This window comes from Phycodurus eques, chromosome 7 (assembly GCF_024500275.1).
Source record: "Phycodurus eques isolate BA_2022a chromosome 7, UOR_Pequ_1.1, whole genome shotgun sequence".
NCBI lineage: Eukaryota > Metazoa > Chordata > Actinopteri > Syngnathiformes > Syngnathidae > Phycodurus > Phycodurus eques.
This window is the reverse complement of record NC_084531.1, coordinates 7609623-7626697: the sequence shown is the minus strand read 5'-3', so window position 1 is coordinate 7626697 and position 17075 is coordinate 7609623. Positions and strand designations below refer to the sequence as shown.

The window sequence follows — 17075 nt, the reverse complement described above, 5'->3', positions numbered from 1 at the left end:
AGCGTGATGACAGTGGACCATTGCAAAACAATTACTGTTGGCGACTCTTTGCCGCTGACCAAGCAACTGGACATCGCACATCTACCCACATGGTGCATTGGAAAAACTGCAACCCTATACTGGCTTCTGAAGGCGCAGTATGGGGGCCCATAATATGGTGCTACACCCCTGTTTGTCTATATACTGTATGTGATGATTATGATGATGATTATGCTTCTTTTGACATTTGCAAATGTCAATCCTCTATTAATTGAAGCATTCAGGCAAACAGTTTTACTTATACCAGTCTCACTGTGCAAATGCTAGCATATGCCTTCCATTTTAACAGTACATAATAATATCTCTGTCTGTCAATGAATTTGAAAGAAATGTGAGACTTGTTAGGAAGGGGGAATTATTTACTTCACACCCAGAGCCCAAATTGTGCATATTTTTGGTCGTGGTATAACCAAAAATTCATAACTGACTCGGGTTGAATCAGGATTTCTTGCTGTTTATTTACCTTGCCTATTATTCACACACAGGTTGTGGTTTAAAACAGGTAAAAGTGGACACATCGCACTCATTGCAACTTGTGTATTTCTTTCTGTACAGCCGAGCCACTGGATGGAGAGGAGTACCTGGACATCATTGGTATAATGCGAACTCAAGCAGGTCGCTATGAATGCAAGGCCAGCAATGATGTTGCTACGCCTGATGTCAAATATGTCAATGTGATCGTCAACTGTAAGTAACCACAGAATGCAGCACAGAACATGTTGGAAGCATTGATGAGTATCCTTATCATACCCCATGTCATATAAAATGGAGCAGATAAAAGTCAAGAAGGAAAGAGTTGAGACTTACAGAACGTAGTGTGGGAGGGTGTGAAGTCTGCAGCGTGATCTTGATCATTATCAAGACTCCTTTGAACATATAGGTGGTTCCTATAGGTGCAATATTTCCTTATACAATCAGTAGCTAGTTTATAAATGTAACTGACATTAATATCCTGTTGCTTTGCAGACCCTCCAACAATAAAAAAAACCCAGAGCTCAGAGGCCCAGCTTGGCCGCATTGGGACCCTACTGTGTGAAGCTACCGCTGTGCCCACACCAGAATTTGAATGGTACAGGGATGAAAAAAGGTAAAAACCTTTTTTTTTTTTTTTGTTCCAACTCCCACTTCAATGTTAAGAGTACTCCTGTTGCCTTGTGTGAAACTTTGTATTCAACCATGTACCTATTTTACTATATGCCTTTTATGCTAGTTACCGATGGTGTGGTGGTTCACTCACTTTACTGCAGCCAGCATGGGTTCACTTCCCGCTCAGTAAAGGCCTCTTTATACGCCCGCGGTCGCGCGTCCAACAACACCCGCATTGCATCACGTGACCGACGAATTGCCCCGCGCAGCCCGTCTGCGTAGCTTGACGCGCACACGACAAAAATTGTTGCTGCGCGTCGAACTCCGCGGACATTATCTCTCGTGATTCGTCCGTTTTAGTCACATGCTGTGATGACGTACTCAGCGTGCCCCTTGGTTCTACATACCATCTACGCCGCCGCCTTCTCGATCGATTTTGCAGCATAATTAAACGTATCATCTGGTCATCGAGGTCAATTTATTCTAGCAGACACTGTTCCACGGTCGCCATGGTTGTTGCTTTGTTCATTGTTACTGAAAGGAAAGTAAAAACGGCTACCGGAAATGGTCGGGAAAAAAATGCAGAGGAAACTCCACCCTGTGGTGTCCTAACCAATACCAGCAGTAGCGACACCCTCAACTTGGAGGTGAACTGCAGTACATTTTCAAAACTGCGCGCACGTGTTGCGCTCGAGTATAAAGGCAAACTACGCGTGGGACAGCCGAAGTGACGTCAGCGCGGTCGCCGTCCGCGCGAGTATAAAGAAGCCTTAACAGTGTGAATGTGAGTTTGGATGGTTATATGTTTCTATTTGTGCCCTGCGATTGACAAGTGACCAGTCCACGTTATAGTCTGCCTTTCACCTGACATCAACTGGGATAGACTTACACTGAAGTGGATAAGCGGTATAGAAAAAGGATAGACACATCCTTTTAATGTTATTTTTTCTCACAGGGAGCTGACTTTTGAGAGACAGGGTACACCTGCAACCATTTACGCTCAAATTTAAACTTGTGGAGAGTTCAGAGTCTTCAAGAAACCCAACTAATGTTTACTCTGGGACAATGTGATGGAGCACAAAGAGAAACAAATCCAAAAATTACCAGATTCAAACCAAGTACCTTCATACTGTGCGGCAACAGCACTAATCACTGTGCTACTGTTCTGTTTGTGTGTGAAGGATTCGGTTATTATGTCAATATTTCACTCTAAAATCACATTGAATCACACTTGCTGATTTAAGGTGATGCTGTAAGCAGGGTCAATTATCCATGTCCAAAGAGATTACACTAAAAAGATGCAAGTTGCACAAAGTCAAACACACTTAATTATAGCCCCAGTTATTACCAACATTTATCACACATACCCATAACAAGAGGCCGCGAGGGAGGATGTTATTAGTCAGTGATTTCATCTAAGGTTTCCTGAGTAGAAAATACTCTTCCTTCGATGAAGGAGCATCCGAGCGTTGCACAGCTGGTCGGGAGCGACTAATTGGTCCTTGATTCCCCCTGTACACTGCATAACTTACAATGCTCAACAATATTTGAAACTGAAAAAAATCAGTCCACTCTGAATCAGGCTTAAATCAGGCTTAGTTCACACAGTGCATATACAACTTTGGAGTCTTTTGACCAGTCCTGTGTTGGCACTTCGTCACCTGGAAAATGTGACTATAGCATCAAGTTAATTCTCTGAGCAAGGACTGCTCTACATATTGTATACTCTACTTACCAATAATTAGAATTGATCTATTTGAACCCTCTGCTAAATGTCTTTTTATAGATGTTAAATTTTAAAAATCTGATATCTTTCATCTGCTAATGAACAGCATATATTACTATAATGACTGAGGCTTTTATCAAACTGTGCAATTGATTGAATAATACAGTGTTTCAAAATCCTTTTAAAGCAAGGAAGCAATAATTTCACTTTAATGAAAGCCAGACTTGACACAGAGACAATGCTTCACACTTCCTTGTGAAAGTGCAATTTGTGTGTGTGACAGAAGCAGATGTTCAAGTGTAATGCAAGTCTCAAGGACTGACGTGGAATGACTTTCCGGGATAATGACAGCTGGGACATACTGTATTATTTTAATGCGGAGTAAGCCCAAATTCCCTCCACTCTAATGTGATTGTGACTGTACCATCCTGATGCTGTACCCAAACTACTGCACTAGAACTACAGAAAAATGCTGGAAGAGCTGTCACAAATGTTATCACAGATAGGGTCTCTAAGGTAATAAGCCTATCACACAAGTGGAGAGATAGATTTATGGCCATTAAAATATTTTGTATTATCTGCTGTTGTCAACCTCCAGATGTCTACCGGTAAGTCGTTTTGTCCCCTGGAGGATTTTGGCAATGTGCCTGTTCACAGTCCTCTCTCGCGCTGAGAGGAACTGCGAATGGTGTTGAACCTTTTCCTTGGATATTAATAGTAATGTACCATAGTCATGATTGTGTGGGTTACTAAAAATGTATTCCAATACAGTCATTAGTTACCCGTTAGAAATTGTAGTCAGTAACATAATCCGATTACTACAATATTAAAGTAATGTAACTTGATTACTTTCAATTACTTTTGGATTACTCCAACACCAAATATGACATAAGAAATTCATCCATCTGAGCCGCTTCTCCTCACTAGGATCGCGGGCCTGCTGGAACCTATCCCAGCTGTCATCGGGCAGGAGGCGGGGTACACCGTGAACTGGTTGCCAGCCAATCGCAGGGCACATACAAACAAACAACCATTCGCACTCACAGTCATGCCTACGGGCAATTTAGAGTCTCCAATTAATTATTTTATATTGTGTGCTTTAATTACAAGTAGCTGACAAAAGATGGATTTAACGTCTCACTCTATTTCGCACTCAATCCCCCACAAGAATTCGGATTGTAATGTTTTAGTTAAATGTATCAAGTCAGATTCGTCAGTGTGTGCCACTGTATGATTCCTCTTAAATCCTGGGAAATACACGTTGTACCGGTGTGAAATTGTCTGCTTTCAAACACCATGCACCCCACTTTTCTTCTCGTGTGCCTTTATGTTTCTCCAAAGCTGTTGTATAGTATTCAGACCCTGGCCATATTTGAAGTTAAAAGGTGTTTTCAAACCGTGAAATATATCTGGAACTGACGTACATAATAAAGTGGGAAAAGATAGTAAGATCTTTTTTTTTTTCCATTTTGATGAATGGTCCCTTTTACCACTCAAACCCATGCAATTATCACAACTTCAGTCTGTTTGAAGGGGACATACCTTTTTAGGCAAAAATCAAGTTTAACAAGGAAGGTAGGAGAGCTTCTCTGCTGGTGACAATGGCAGAAAGCAGGTTGACCTGGAAGTAGCAGGCACAGCGATGAGCACTGGGGAAGCAGCTAGTTAAAACTGAGAGACCACAAAAAAAAAAAAAAAAAAAAAAAAAAAAAAAAAAAAAAGTATCACTGGAGATGAACAAGTATGGAGACTACATGTAAGGACTACCAAACTCAGCAGAATATTTTGTCTGAGCTAGGCTTTTCTGGAGGAGTTGAGCAGCAAGGAATAAGGTGTGACGTCCTGCAGCTCTTTGGTTAGCTGCAGCCCCTTCCACATGCCAACGCTGCAGGAAGAAAGAAAAAAGCAAAACCCAACCAAAAACACAACGAGACCTGAATATGACCAAAACTGAAAATACCAAAATCCAAGAAAACTCCATATCATACAGTAACATGAGGCCTTCTTTCAGGTAGCTATTTCTGATCAATTTAGTATCATTAAACTCATCTTCCGAATGAATTCACAAAGTAAACTTTTTCCCAAATGATTCAGTTTGAAGCACCATTTAAAACCTACTTAACGTCAGAATCTAACATAGGAAGCTCAGCAAAGTTTTCCACAATCATTTTTGTTTAGTGGTGGATTGAAGTAACTCTCACATGCGTCTGTGACAACCAAACTATTTTTTTATTATGCCTATTTTACTGTGGGGGGTAATTACCACACATACAGTCTTGTATTTGCAGGATTAAGACGTGTGTGTATTGCAAAGCATCTTTCCAAGGAACAAAATGCTCTTTGTTCAGAAAATGCCTCAGCCTATTTTCATATAAGTCACTGATGGTGTAGTGGAACATTCAGCTGACTTTGGTGCAAGCACTGTTGGTTTTGTTTCCTCTCAGTGACGTATGAATGTGAGAGCGAATGGTTGTCTATTTCTATATGTGCCCAAAGACTGACTGGCGACCAGTCTAGGCTGCAGTCTGCCTTTCACCCAAAGTCAGTTGGAATAGACTCCAGTTTATGTGCGACACTGAACAGGATAAGCAGTTTAGAAAACAGAAGCATGGATGGATAGATATTTTCATACATCTAAAGTGAGCCGTCAGCCAAAAGAACAGACGTTTGAGTTTTTTAGTCAGGTGATCCAAAACTGTCACAGCAACTGTAGTTGCGTTTTATCATTTCTGTTTCACAAAGCTCAGCAAAACACAGCACTTAATTTCATTTGGCATCGGCTTTGAATCATTGTCATGCTCCACTGTGCTGGAGATAACAAACTATTTGATGCTCTGAAAATGCTTCAGAGTAAGAAGTGTCACAATGATGAGTCACTGCACTGTTCTTTTATATCTTCCAGCTCGCGACCACTTCCCTTCTTCCAAGCAGAGAAGTCAAATAGAGGTTTTGGGTTTAGTGCGACGAGGATCAGGGGCTTCGTGTACTGATTGCCAAATGCATCGTGACATAGATATCTGCCGCCCTCTACCTGTGAAAAGTCTAAAACGTTGAACTGTAAACTTCAAAAGGCAGAGTTGTGTCCAAACGTGTGGCAGGGATTCAAACACAGTTTTGTGTTTCACTAAAGTTGCTTCTTCAGCATTTTAAAGGATAAGTTTACATTTTAGTGAGCATAAGCGGTACGGAAAATGAATGAATGAATGAAACATCAAATTCATGTGAAAAGTCGATATTAATGGTGTTGACCTTGCATCAGCTCTTCTGCAAAACTCTCACAGCAACGTTTTGGAAATTTTGAAAAATTAATTGGACTATTGAACTATTGAAAATAAATACTTAAATCATATAGAAGCTACATGAATCACAAACATGAAAACTGAAGCAGTCAAGGTAATAAAATCTGCACTTAAAGTTTGAGGAATACATAATTTGATGTCCACGGTCTTGCCAACAAAAGATTTAGGATTATTAGTAGTATTATTAGTATTATTAGTTAGTATTCATTCTGTGTTTTCATTATGATGTGGAAGTTCCCCACATCATACTAATAATTTACTATTATGTAGCGAAGCAACACATCTCACTATAAAGCAGTACGCTTCTGAACTTAAAAAAAAAAATAATCGACATGATTGGGAATGTTAGATTCATGTCTTCCTGACAGTTTCCATCAAAATAGAACAAGGCAGATTTTATGACTGTATATTAATAGTATATATACAGTTATGCTGTTGTATTAGATCTGTTCAAATTATGCAGGTGTACCTAATTCGGTCAGTGTTTATATTTATGATGAGGCAGCTTGGAAAAGCTTGCCCGATGGCTTCCATTATCAATGGTCAAGAGTCCCAATTTGGAAGATCCTGCATCGAGAGGTTCTTGGGCTCCAGAGACGGTTTCAAACAACTGATAGCTGCTCTTCAGGCTGTTTAAAAGCTACTCGCTGAATATGACACATTTGCCTGACAGAATCTCTGCTTAATACGCATTTATCGGAACAAACCATTTTGCTCTCTGAGTTACACACAAATTCTATAACAGTACAATACATTTTCTCAAAATGTCCAGTGTTTCATTCTTTTGGAAGACATTGGACTATCCCAAGCTTTTGATTATCAGAAAGCTCCTTTGTTCCCCCAGCTATGCATAAAAACTATGACCTCCTTTAGTAATTTTCCTTTAACTAGGCTCTCCTGGAAAACTAATTATCAAACCTGGCAGAGTTTGATATCAGTGAAAGACACAAGAAAAACAGCATACGCAAAAACCTCCCCAGAAAAACAAAAATGATGAGGTTTATTCGACTTCCTTCTTAAGTTTAACTTGAATCCTGTGTGCATAATACTTTGGAAGTGTTTCTGCCAACCTGTTCAAAAGTGGAGAAATAATTTGACTTCAATGAATGAACAGAAAGCCAGACTTAATGTTTGGAAGATTGTTTCTGTTTCAAACGTTATGCATAAGCAGTGGATATTTGACACATTTTGCTCAGTTATGCTGTAGATCCCACAAATGCATTCCTTCTTGGGAGATGCGGTAGAAAAGAAGACGGGAGACGAGAAGCAGTCATGCCACTTTACTCTCCACATACAAACTGAGTGTTTTCACATCAAACAGCCAACCACTCCCTTTGAAGCCAACAATTCTCTTTCATCTCTTGGCCCCCCCCTTGAAGATACATGCCCCTGGTGAATGTCTCCCTCTTGTGGGTCACCATACTCCCAAATATATCTAACATTTGCCAAGTAGCATTGTTACAACAAAGAAATCTGCCAAACTAATGATAAGCTTCTACCTATTCCAGTGTTCTGAATATATTGACTCAATTTCTGTGTTGCAAAGACAATAGTGAACCATAACACTAGTAACAACAGAATCTAAAAAATGTTCCACGCATATATACAAATCTTTTTTTTTTAAATAGCTTCTTGAAGTCGTCTCTGTTGAAGTTGCAGTCAACCTGAGTATTATTTTAGTCAAAGCAGAATTATGATCCAACACTGTATATTGGGCCAGATTAGTGAGTGTATTCAGTGATTGTAAACGCAATCTTCCTTACAAATCAGATAATATGTTCAATCAATTTATTCCTGCTGCTACTGTTTTAAAATGTTGATCTCTAATCAGTAGTGAATATAGCTTTCAACTCCCTGTGGTGATGTGTATTGTGTGGGTCTCTCAGCATGTCTGCCGCCGCACGTTTTTCATCATGCACTCTTGTCATGAAGATAAGGCCTGCGGCAGGAGATTTAGAAAATTTTCTGTGCTTTACATTTTCTCATTCGCATGCACTTGTCATCGCACACTGCTTCCAAGGTGCCCCAACGGGAGCCATTCTGGCTTTATGGGTTTTCCTTTTCTTTTCATGGTAATGCTCAGTTTAGTGTGTGTCAGCAAAAAACTCTGGTGCCCCAGCTTATGGTAGCCACACTTAAGCAAGATTAAGTGGACGCACCTTAAATGAACCTCTTCTTAATCATATAAAAGGCTTGATCAGTGAAGGATGTATAGGATCCATTAAGTTGGAGGTCTTATTTGGTGGAATGGTGAGAGGTTAGCTCATCAGTATAAGGTACATTTTACTGATAGACTTATCAAATTGTATTTATTCCTTAGCCCTAGATCGCATTTCAAAGTTGACATAATTAAGTGTCAGAATCTTGATGGTGCAAGTCAGGATTTGAGCAGCACACTAAATCTTGTCAAGACATGCTTTTTTTTTTTTTTTTTTTTTAAATAACATCACCATGGAAAAGGTGCAAAGTAAATTGGTTGTGGGTTGTGAATAAAACTAGTTTCTCTGTGAAATTTTAAAATTGTGTGATTTTGCTCTGTTCTCATGCTTATTAATAAAGTGTTTTTTTTCTGATTGACATTTAAAACTACTTTCATTTGATCTGTTTTCCTTTGCAGGCTGTCCAATGCGCAGGGCCTCAATATCCAAGTTCTTGGCACTAGTACAGTTCTCATGATTCCAAGTGTCACTGAAGAGGATTATGGGAAATATACCTGTGTGGCCTCAAACCGACTGGGTGTCCAAAATTCCAGTCTCTTCCTCTACAGTGAGTATGAAGGCCATTTTCCTTTTCTGACGGTAATAGTAACGTGTGTTGTGTCCAAACCTTCTTCTCTTGAGCTACTTACAAATTTATAATGTAAATTGCAATTTTAATGAATACACGTTTGACATAAGCAATGTTTTTAAATTCTAATAGGATTTGGTTTATGAAGTGACATATATGTGAATATTAAAAAAAAAAATTAAGATTCAAATGCTTATTTTCCCACTACATACACAAACAATGCAGTGATTTTTTTTAAAAACAAATTGCAACTATAGGAATATGATTTCAGGTTGCATTTTGCCCAGATGATCTTCACAAGGATCCAACTCAAATTCAAGTTGGCTTTATTGTCATACCTTTGAGAAGACATTTTGTAAACCAGAACACCGCCAATGTCTTGAAAAGAATGAGCATTGATTTACTTTGAGTTACATTCCAGAATTGTGGAAAACCGAACATATCCTTGGCCAAAAGTAAACACCATGAAGTGCAATTTTTACCATCTATAATGAAACAGTCCCTTTTTATTCTCCGGAATGATCAAAAGCATTGTTTCAATATAGTCCGCAGCATTTTCATAATGTTGTCTACTATTAATTAAAAGGAACAAACCGATTGGCCTCACAATATATCCACCCATCCATTTTCTTCACCATCTCCAAGTCTTTTTCTTCTCATCTTTCAGGCGTTCGGACCAACTAACTTTGTAGTAGAAATGTTGACGCTAACATGAGGTCTGGTGTTTTAGCACGCTAATGTCAAAGCATCGTGTGCGTTACTGTTATTGGTGTGTCATGAATTTGTGCACTGAGAAAAGTACTGTGCTCTCTGAAGTGCAGAAGTGGTGCTGTTAAATAATGTTTTTCCTTTAATCAATTAATTAATTGTAATTAAAGCGGCAAAGCCTAAATTGAAACAGTTAAAAGGCTTTGACTTGAATGAAGTCCGTTGTCTTGAAATCTCACCTGTGCTCTCCTGGAAGGGGTTGGGAATAAAGTGAGTTTCTTTTCTCTTTCTTCCTCTCGCTGTCTCTGTGTGTGTGCACAGGACCCGGAACAGGCCGAGATATCAACGGCTCAACTTGTGTATCTCAATCACTGTGGCTCCTGCTGGCCTGCATCACCTGCCTTCTCTTCAAGTGTTAATAGCTTTCCTCTCCTCTTCCTCCCACTTGGCCTTTGACCTTCCCATTCACTTTCTCTCCAACTCACCGACATCCTTATTGCTACAACGACCTTACCACCACCAGACTGTTTGCATCGTTCCAAACACCTTACATGCTGTCAAGTATTGCTCGCAAATACTACGTCTGGTTATGAGTACGACACTATAGACGCGAGAGGGGGGAAAAATAAGTAAATAAAAAATAACGATATGAAAGACAGAATAAGCAAACGGTGCTTTTTTAATGATTTGTGTTGCTCTTTTTAATACGTAAGCACTTCTTTGTTTCTGCTTTCTGCAGATGCTTTAGAATTTGTTGTACTTGTGTCTTCATGGAATTGAATACAAAGGTATCCCACTTATGAGGATGCCAACAATCATTTGTCTGTAGAAGAACTGAAGAGTCCCAGAGTTGCATTATGTCCAGTTAAACAAGACGATTTTATCACGTGGTTATCCAGTGCATTAATGGGTCGGAATAATCTGCCAAATTTTAAATGATAAGATAGTAAAAGTAGGATTTGTGTTGTTGTCTGGGCATTAAGTTGACTCCATTCAGAGTACAAATTGATCTGGTAATAAATACCAACAACCATATTTCGTGAATTTGCAACCTTTTTTCCAGCTCCGTGTTTTTGCTCTAAGCCTAACACGATCATCCGAAACAGCCTATTCTCATGAGAAATTATTAGGATGTCGGGTAAAAAGTCAAGCACAAGTATATTTTCTAGCAACAGGAATGTCATCTGACTCTTCCGAGATGTTTTTAGTGAAAAAACCTGAAGGCAAATCCATACATATATATATATATATATATATATAAGATATCCAAGTGCAACTTTTTGAAAATTATTGTTATCTTTTCCATGTAAGCGCAAAAAATGGTAGAGCGGGAAGACAGAAGACGTGCACGTGTTCATAACCAAAAATAAAAATAGTGCTGGTCAAGAACATGAGGCAGTGAAGAGTTAATTTACTATGCTAGCGGAGACACATTACTTACATCAAATTGTAAAGCCACATACAGTATATTGCAAACTCTACTTTTGGAAAAAACCCAGCAAGACAAGTACCATAATTTCTCGTGTATAATGTGCACCCATGTATAATACGCACCCCCAAAGTTGACCTCAAAATTCTGGAAAACCCTTCTACCTATGTATAATGCATTTTTACAATGCATGATTTTGCGTCTACCTATATGATCAAAACATGAAGTATTATTTGTATTTTGTTTGTTTTTTCAAAGAATTATTCTGAAGTTAAGTACTTTATTTGAACATGTAGTACTTTCTTTTTATTTACTTGCTCTTATTTTGAAATTTACAGCCCTACTTTATTTAATAAATAAGATAACACACAGTTGTGCTCATATGTTTGGTTACCCAGACAGAATTTGTAAGATGAAGGGCCAGGCGAAACACATTTAGTTTTATTTTAATGGGATTCAAATTAAACTGTCAAGCATTTCAGAAAAGGAACAAAACTCCAGTACGTCGTTTTCAGTAGTTTCTGTGGGTCCATGTCAATAGAGATTCTTTTGACATATGTACATGAAGAGAAACGTTTTCTCTAGCTCTTTATTTTGAAAATGTATACATTGCCTGCATGTCCAAATCTGTGAAGTCCATCTTTAACACACTCCCCTGCTAATAACATTTCAAAGCAGTGTTGATATTAGTTTAGTTAGTTGGGGGTCGTTCTTTTTCTTCAAGATTTATTTGTTCTTTAAAATTAACTGTATTTAGAAAAATGGAAGGTTGGACAAGTAACAATGAACGTGTATATCAATTATAGATTGGATTTTATACGAAATCCTCAATGATTCTCATGAGAAATGGCTGAACAAAATGCACAGTAGGTCCTAATTTAACTTAATGTACATAGTAACATTTTGTATTCCTCTGTGATGAGGCAACCAGAGCTACTTGTTGCATTGTGTCTGTTCGATGAGCATCCAACCTGGCCGTTGGCCTTCACTTCCAGGCAGCTTGAACCTGCACATTTAGCTCCATGCAGTAAACCACACCACCTGCTTTTAGCTCATGACCTTTTTTTATCTGCTGTTACTGATCAAAATGTATGACCCAATGAATGACTCTCTTTGACGTTTAACGACTGTGTGAAAGTCTACAGAAAATACTTTGTGCTACTGACATTTTTTTCTCTCTGTACCTCATTCATTTTAGTATCATATATCAGGGGTTGGCAAGCTGTGTGACATGGAGTGACATTTTCTCCTCAATGGATGTGCCATTATCAACTTTAACGCAGTTAAATTATAACACAAAATAAATACAAAAAGATTTGCAACATACCTGAACACAACACGTTCAATAGACTCAACTGCTTGGTATTCGGAAAATCTTCTCGTGCTTCGTCTCAAAATCCAGCTTAACATGACGTTCGGCACGCAAGATTCTCACAACATAAAGTGCACACAGCATGGTCTTTTAAAACTATAAAACCAAACTCTTGTGTCCATAAAGACTGGAATGCCCTGGGTTTTGCCTTTTTAGCAGCCGTTGCTGCTGATTATGGGCAGGAGCTGTCACTCAAGGCCAATAAATGAGGCCACACACAAAGCGACATCGTCACAACACCCATCGTGGCACGAGTGCCAAAGGTTGCTGACCCCTGAGAGAGAGAAAGATATATATATATATATATATACCCCGCCTCTCCCCCGAAGATAGCTGGGATAGGCTCCAGCCCGCCCGCGACCCTATTGAAGATAAGCGGAATATATTCATTCAAATGAATACTAGGGTCACCGGGGAGAGGCGGGGTATACCCTGAACTGGTTGCCACCCAATCCTCGCTACAAAACATATAAAAACCCTTTCAAAAGGTTTGTATTTACAGTGGTAAACGAACAGCTGTCATGGTTGCTGTTTTGTTTCTTATCTATTCTTACCGAATCTTGTGTTCAGCTCAGGTCCCTTGCATGCTGTTTGGCCACTGCTCTGACAACTCAAAGTAAAGTACTGTAAAACATTTGTGCATTTACAATGATTGGATACTGGAGTGTTTATAGCTGTCTGCTCCAGTTTTCATTTCAAGCTATAGGAGCTAGTTCAATTCAAAAACACTTAAATGATCATTCACACCTGTAGCGGTAAGTGAAAAAATATCAACATAACACATTTTCAACGAGTTCATGATGTCGCACAATTTTTATTTTTGACCACGGAAATAACTCTGCATTAGCTTAACAACTGTCATGTTGGGTAACTGAAATCCTAATGTTAAATTGTGACGTTTCACTTTCCGAAATTGTACTTAATTTACAATGCTTACAACAGTTATGTCCTCGTGTTACATCCTGCTAGGTTCATCTGCATCACTTAGTGTGAGGAAAGCTGACTTTTGTCAGTAACTGAATAAGAAATTACAAAACTGAATAAGTCATCTTGTATGAAGAAACCACATCGAGAACCAAAGAAGAAGATGAATTTCCATTGAGCAATTTTTGCATTAAACAAAATCAAAAACAACCGGGTGTAACTTCCTGAAGGATCCTTTCACAGGTCGCCTCGCAGTCTAACTAACACCCAAAGTGCCATTACTAGCATATTAAAAAGATTCCACACCAACCACTAACTTAACGACCACATGCACAATCACACATACACACAAATGTACCACAAATTGTGGCTATACAATATAATAATACTCCATTTTTTTTATTGATGTGGTGAGGTAGGTACAATATTAAATGAACTGTATATTTATTATTGTGCTTGTAGTTTGCAGTGGTGCAGAATGACACTGCATCATACTGAGAGTTGTTTATAATATTGAATTGTTCTAATTGGTTACCTCATTTATCTATGTGATTCCATTTTTAAAAATATGACACGTCTCAGTATGATGTAGTATATTTTCACAACACGATAGACCAAACCACAATAATAAACATATTCAGTTAATGCCTCTCTTACACTGTCAATCAAAACTGAGCATGACTATTTTTGTAAAGGCAGAATATTTGATACAGCTCTTGTTGGATCTCATTAGAAGTGGTAATAATGTTGTGGCTTTTTAGTGTATTTCCATTGTGTAGTTCACAAAAATGATGTGCTAATATGATGTATGCTTTCATCACTATGCGCTCTTTGAGTAAATACACTGTTGTTTTTATTTTTGTGCCACAGAAACCAATAAACAGCCAATAGGTTAATTCCCAAATCACCAAGGTATTAAGATGATGATGTTATCTGAGACAAACGCCACATTGTTTAATTAAAAAAATAAAATAAAATCCACACTTCATTCGATCCATCCATTGTCTACCGCGTATCCTGATCAGGGCAGCGTGCCAGTCAGTCACAGGGTACACACAGTGGAGACAAACAAAACATTCACACCTAATGTATGTGAAATTTGGAGTCTTCAGTTAACCTACCATGCATGTTTATGGACAGATGCCACTCAAAACAGGAAACGTGTGATGTATAATCAATTCATTCATCTTTTTTGTCTCTTCAAACACATCGATACCTTGCCAGTGTTTTACAAATCACAACTGCTGAACTCGACACGAGGCATGTGGCAAGCAAAGGTGAAAGTGCGACTAACCTTTCTAATTCTTTCTTTCTCTCCTCTGTGTGTATATACAGTGTGATGTTTCTACAGTAGAATGTTGTAAAATCAGCAAAGCCTATAAGTGCAAGAACTCTCTCTGAAAATATACCTATGACATTTGTACTTAAGATTCAATCAAGCATTAAGGAACAGCAATGTCCCACATTTGTCTATTTTACTTAACTTTATTATGGCATAAGATGATTGCAGTTTCTTAAAAAAAAAAAAAAAAAAAAAGCTATGTAACAAAGATACATGAGAATATGTTCATAAAAGAGAATAAAAGTTGTTTGCAATCAGTGTTATGTATTTAAATGTGACTAGCTATGTTGTGCAACCTTTGAAGGAGACACAGAATCTTAAATGAAACTGTTGTGTTTATTACCATGTAACATGCTAATAAAAGAATATACTGTATGTATTGGTACATTCTCTCTGACAGACATTTTTGTCCTTGGGAAAAGTCTGCTCTTCAACCACATCAATCCCAGCATATCACTATGTTAGTACCACACTGTTAGTATGAAAAGCCATTTGAGCATTTATTCGATATCCTGGTTATCCATCCATGCATTAACTTCACTATTTGTCCTCATAAGACAATTCAACACGCCAGGAGAACAACTAGGGTGCACTAGTAAAACGACTGCGTCTTACGAGTTATCTTTTCCCCCCCACTATTGCCTTCCACTACACTATGATATTTCTGTACACTAGTAGGACAACGTTGGCATACTAATAGGACAATTATACTCACTGTGTGTTACTGGTGAGGCATTGGTGCTATTAGTTGGTCCAGGAAGCTACTAGTGTGTGACATGTGCATACCAGTTGGGCCTAGTAGTGTAACCAGTGCAGCACAGTAGTTTACTAGTAAGGTTTAATCATGCGTACTCGTCGGATAAAAGCGGCACTAGTCGTCACTAAACCCATAGCTGATATATTGGTCAAATAGGGGTGAATGTTGACGGCGAACTACCTGTTACAGTATATAGCACTCCACTAGATGACAGTATAGTGCTAAAAACAACCTTCCATCCATTCAATTCTATTTCAATTACTGTCCATTAAATTGCTTGAGATGTTGGGGGGTTTTAAGATATTTTAGGTTTATTTTACAGTGGTAACTTCACTTTATATTTGTAGGTTTTATGACAGTGTCACTAAGTCTGGAACGAATTAATAGACACATATTGTTGACACTAGGAAACATTACAAGTCAAGCAGTATTGCGGATTGAATTGTGTTCACCTTTACCACTAGCCATAAGCTCTATACGGGTAGTGATACAGCAAGAGAGTATGGTATGTAGTGTACGGTACTTGTTCATCATGTAAATAAAACACAAGTGAGCAAGTGATAGCTTTAACCATTAGTTAATGGACCAATGGTTAAGCTCATCGACTGCCACCGTGGGGGACCTAGGTTCAAGACCCCGACTGGACCATCCGCCAACATCCCCCGGACTCACGGCTGTGGTGTCCTTGAGCAAGACACTGATACCCCGAAGTGCTCCCCGGGCGGTTCAGCTGCCCCCTGCTCCAGTGTGTTCCACTAACATGTGTATGTGTTCACCGTGATGGGTTCAATGCAGAGAACAAATTTCATGTGCATGCATGCATGTTCATGACAATAAAAGATGATTCTTCTTCTTCTTCTTCTAAATCCATCCAACCTTTTCTGCTGGGTGAGAAGCTGCTTCGGGCAAGGTGTCTCATCACCCAGTGTCTCCTGGATCACTGACTACTTATCAAACAGGCTCCAGTTTGTGTGTGTGTGTGTGTGTGTGTGTGTGTGTGTGGAGCACCTTGTAGGATGTGGTGATCAGTGATGTTGGAGCACCACAAGGGACTGTTCTCTCTCCATTTCTGATCACATACACCTTGGACTTCCAATACAACTCTGAATCTTGCCATCTGTTGTCAGATGACTCTGCGGTGGATTAAGGAAGGACAAGAGATAGAGTACAGACAGCTGGTGGACAACTTTGTGGACTGGTGCAGCCAAAATCATCTGGTCCTCAACACTAGCAAAACTAAGGAGCTAGTTGTGGACTTTAAGAGGACCAGGATCAACACTTAGCCTATCACCATTTTGTGAGTGCATACGTGCGTGTGTGGATGTGTGATTGTGCAACAGTACCAACCTGGATGCTGTTTACAAGAAGAGAATGAGCAGACTGTATTTCCTGACGACGCTGAGATTCTTCACTGTGTGAAGCAGGATGTTGGAGATGTTCTCCCAGTCTGAGGTAGCAAGTGCCATCTACTTTGCTGCTGTCTGCTGGGAGAGCCGCATTAGTGCCAGGGACGCAAAAAGGAGGAATAAACTCATTAAGAAGGCTGGTGACATCATGGGATCGAGGATGGAGACGTTTGAATCAGTGAAGAACCAGAGATCACAGA

At 39.1% G+C, this 17075-nt stretch overlaps 1 protein-coding gene across 2 annotated transcripts in view; it reads left to right on the top strand.

The window, feature by feature from the left end:
• The window catches only part of lsamp (limbic system associated membrane protein), a 311500-nt gene extending 296397 nt beyond the window's left edge, over window positions 1-15103 (top strand). For both annotated transcript variants that reach the window (XM_061681099.1, XM_061681098.1), the window contains 4 exons: window positions 595-726; window positions 1006-1126; window positions 8768-8916; window positions 9967-15103. In XM_061681099.1, the coding sequence (XP_061537083.1) occupies window positions 595-726; window positions 1006-1126; window positions 8768-8916; window positions 9967-10064 (500 nt within the window). In that variant the 3' untranslated portion in view covers window positions 10065-15103. The remainder of the gene's footprint in view (window positions 1-594; window positions 727-1005; window positions 1127-8767; window positions 8917-9966) is intronic.
• The last annotated feature ends 1972 nt before the right edge of the window (window positions 15104-17075 follow it).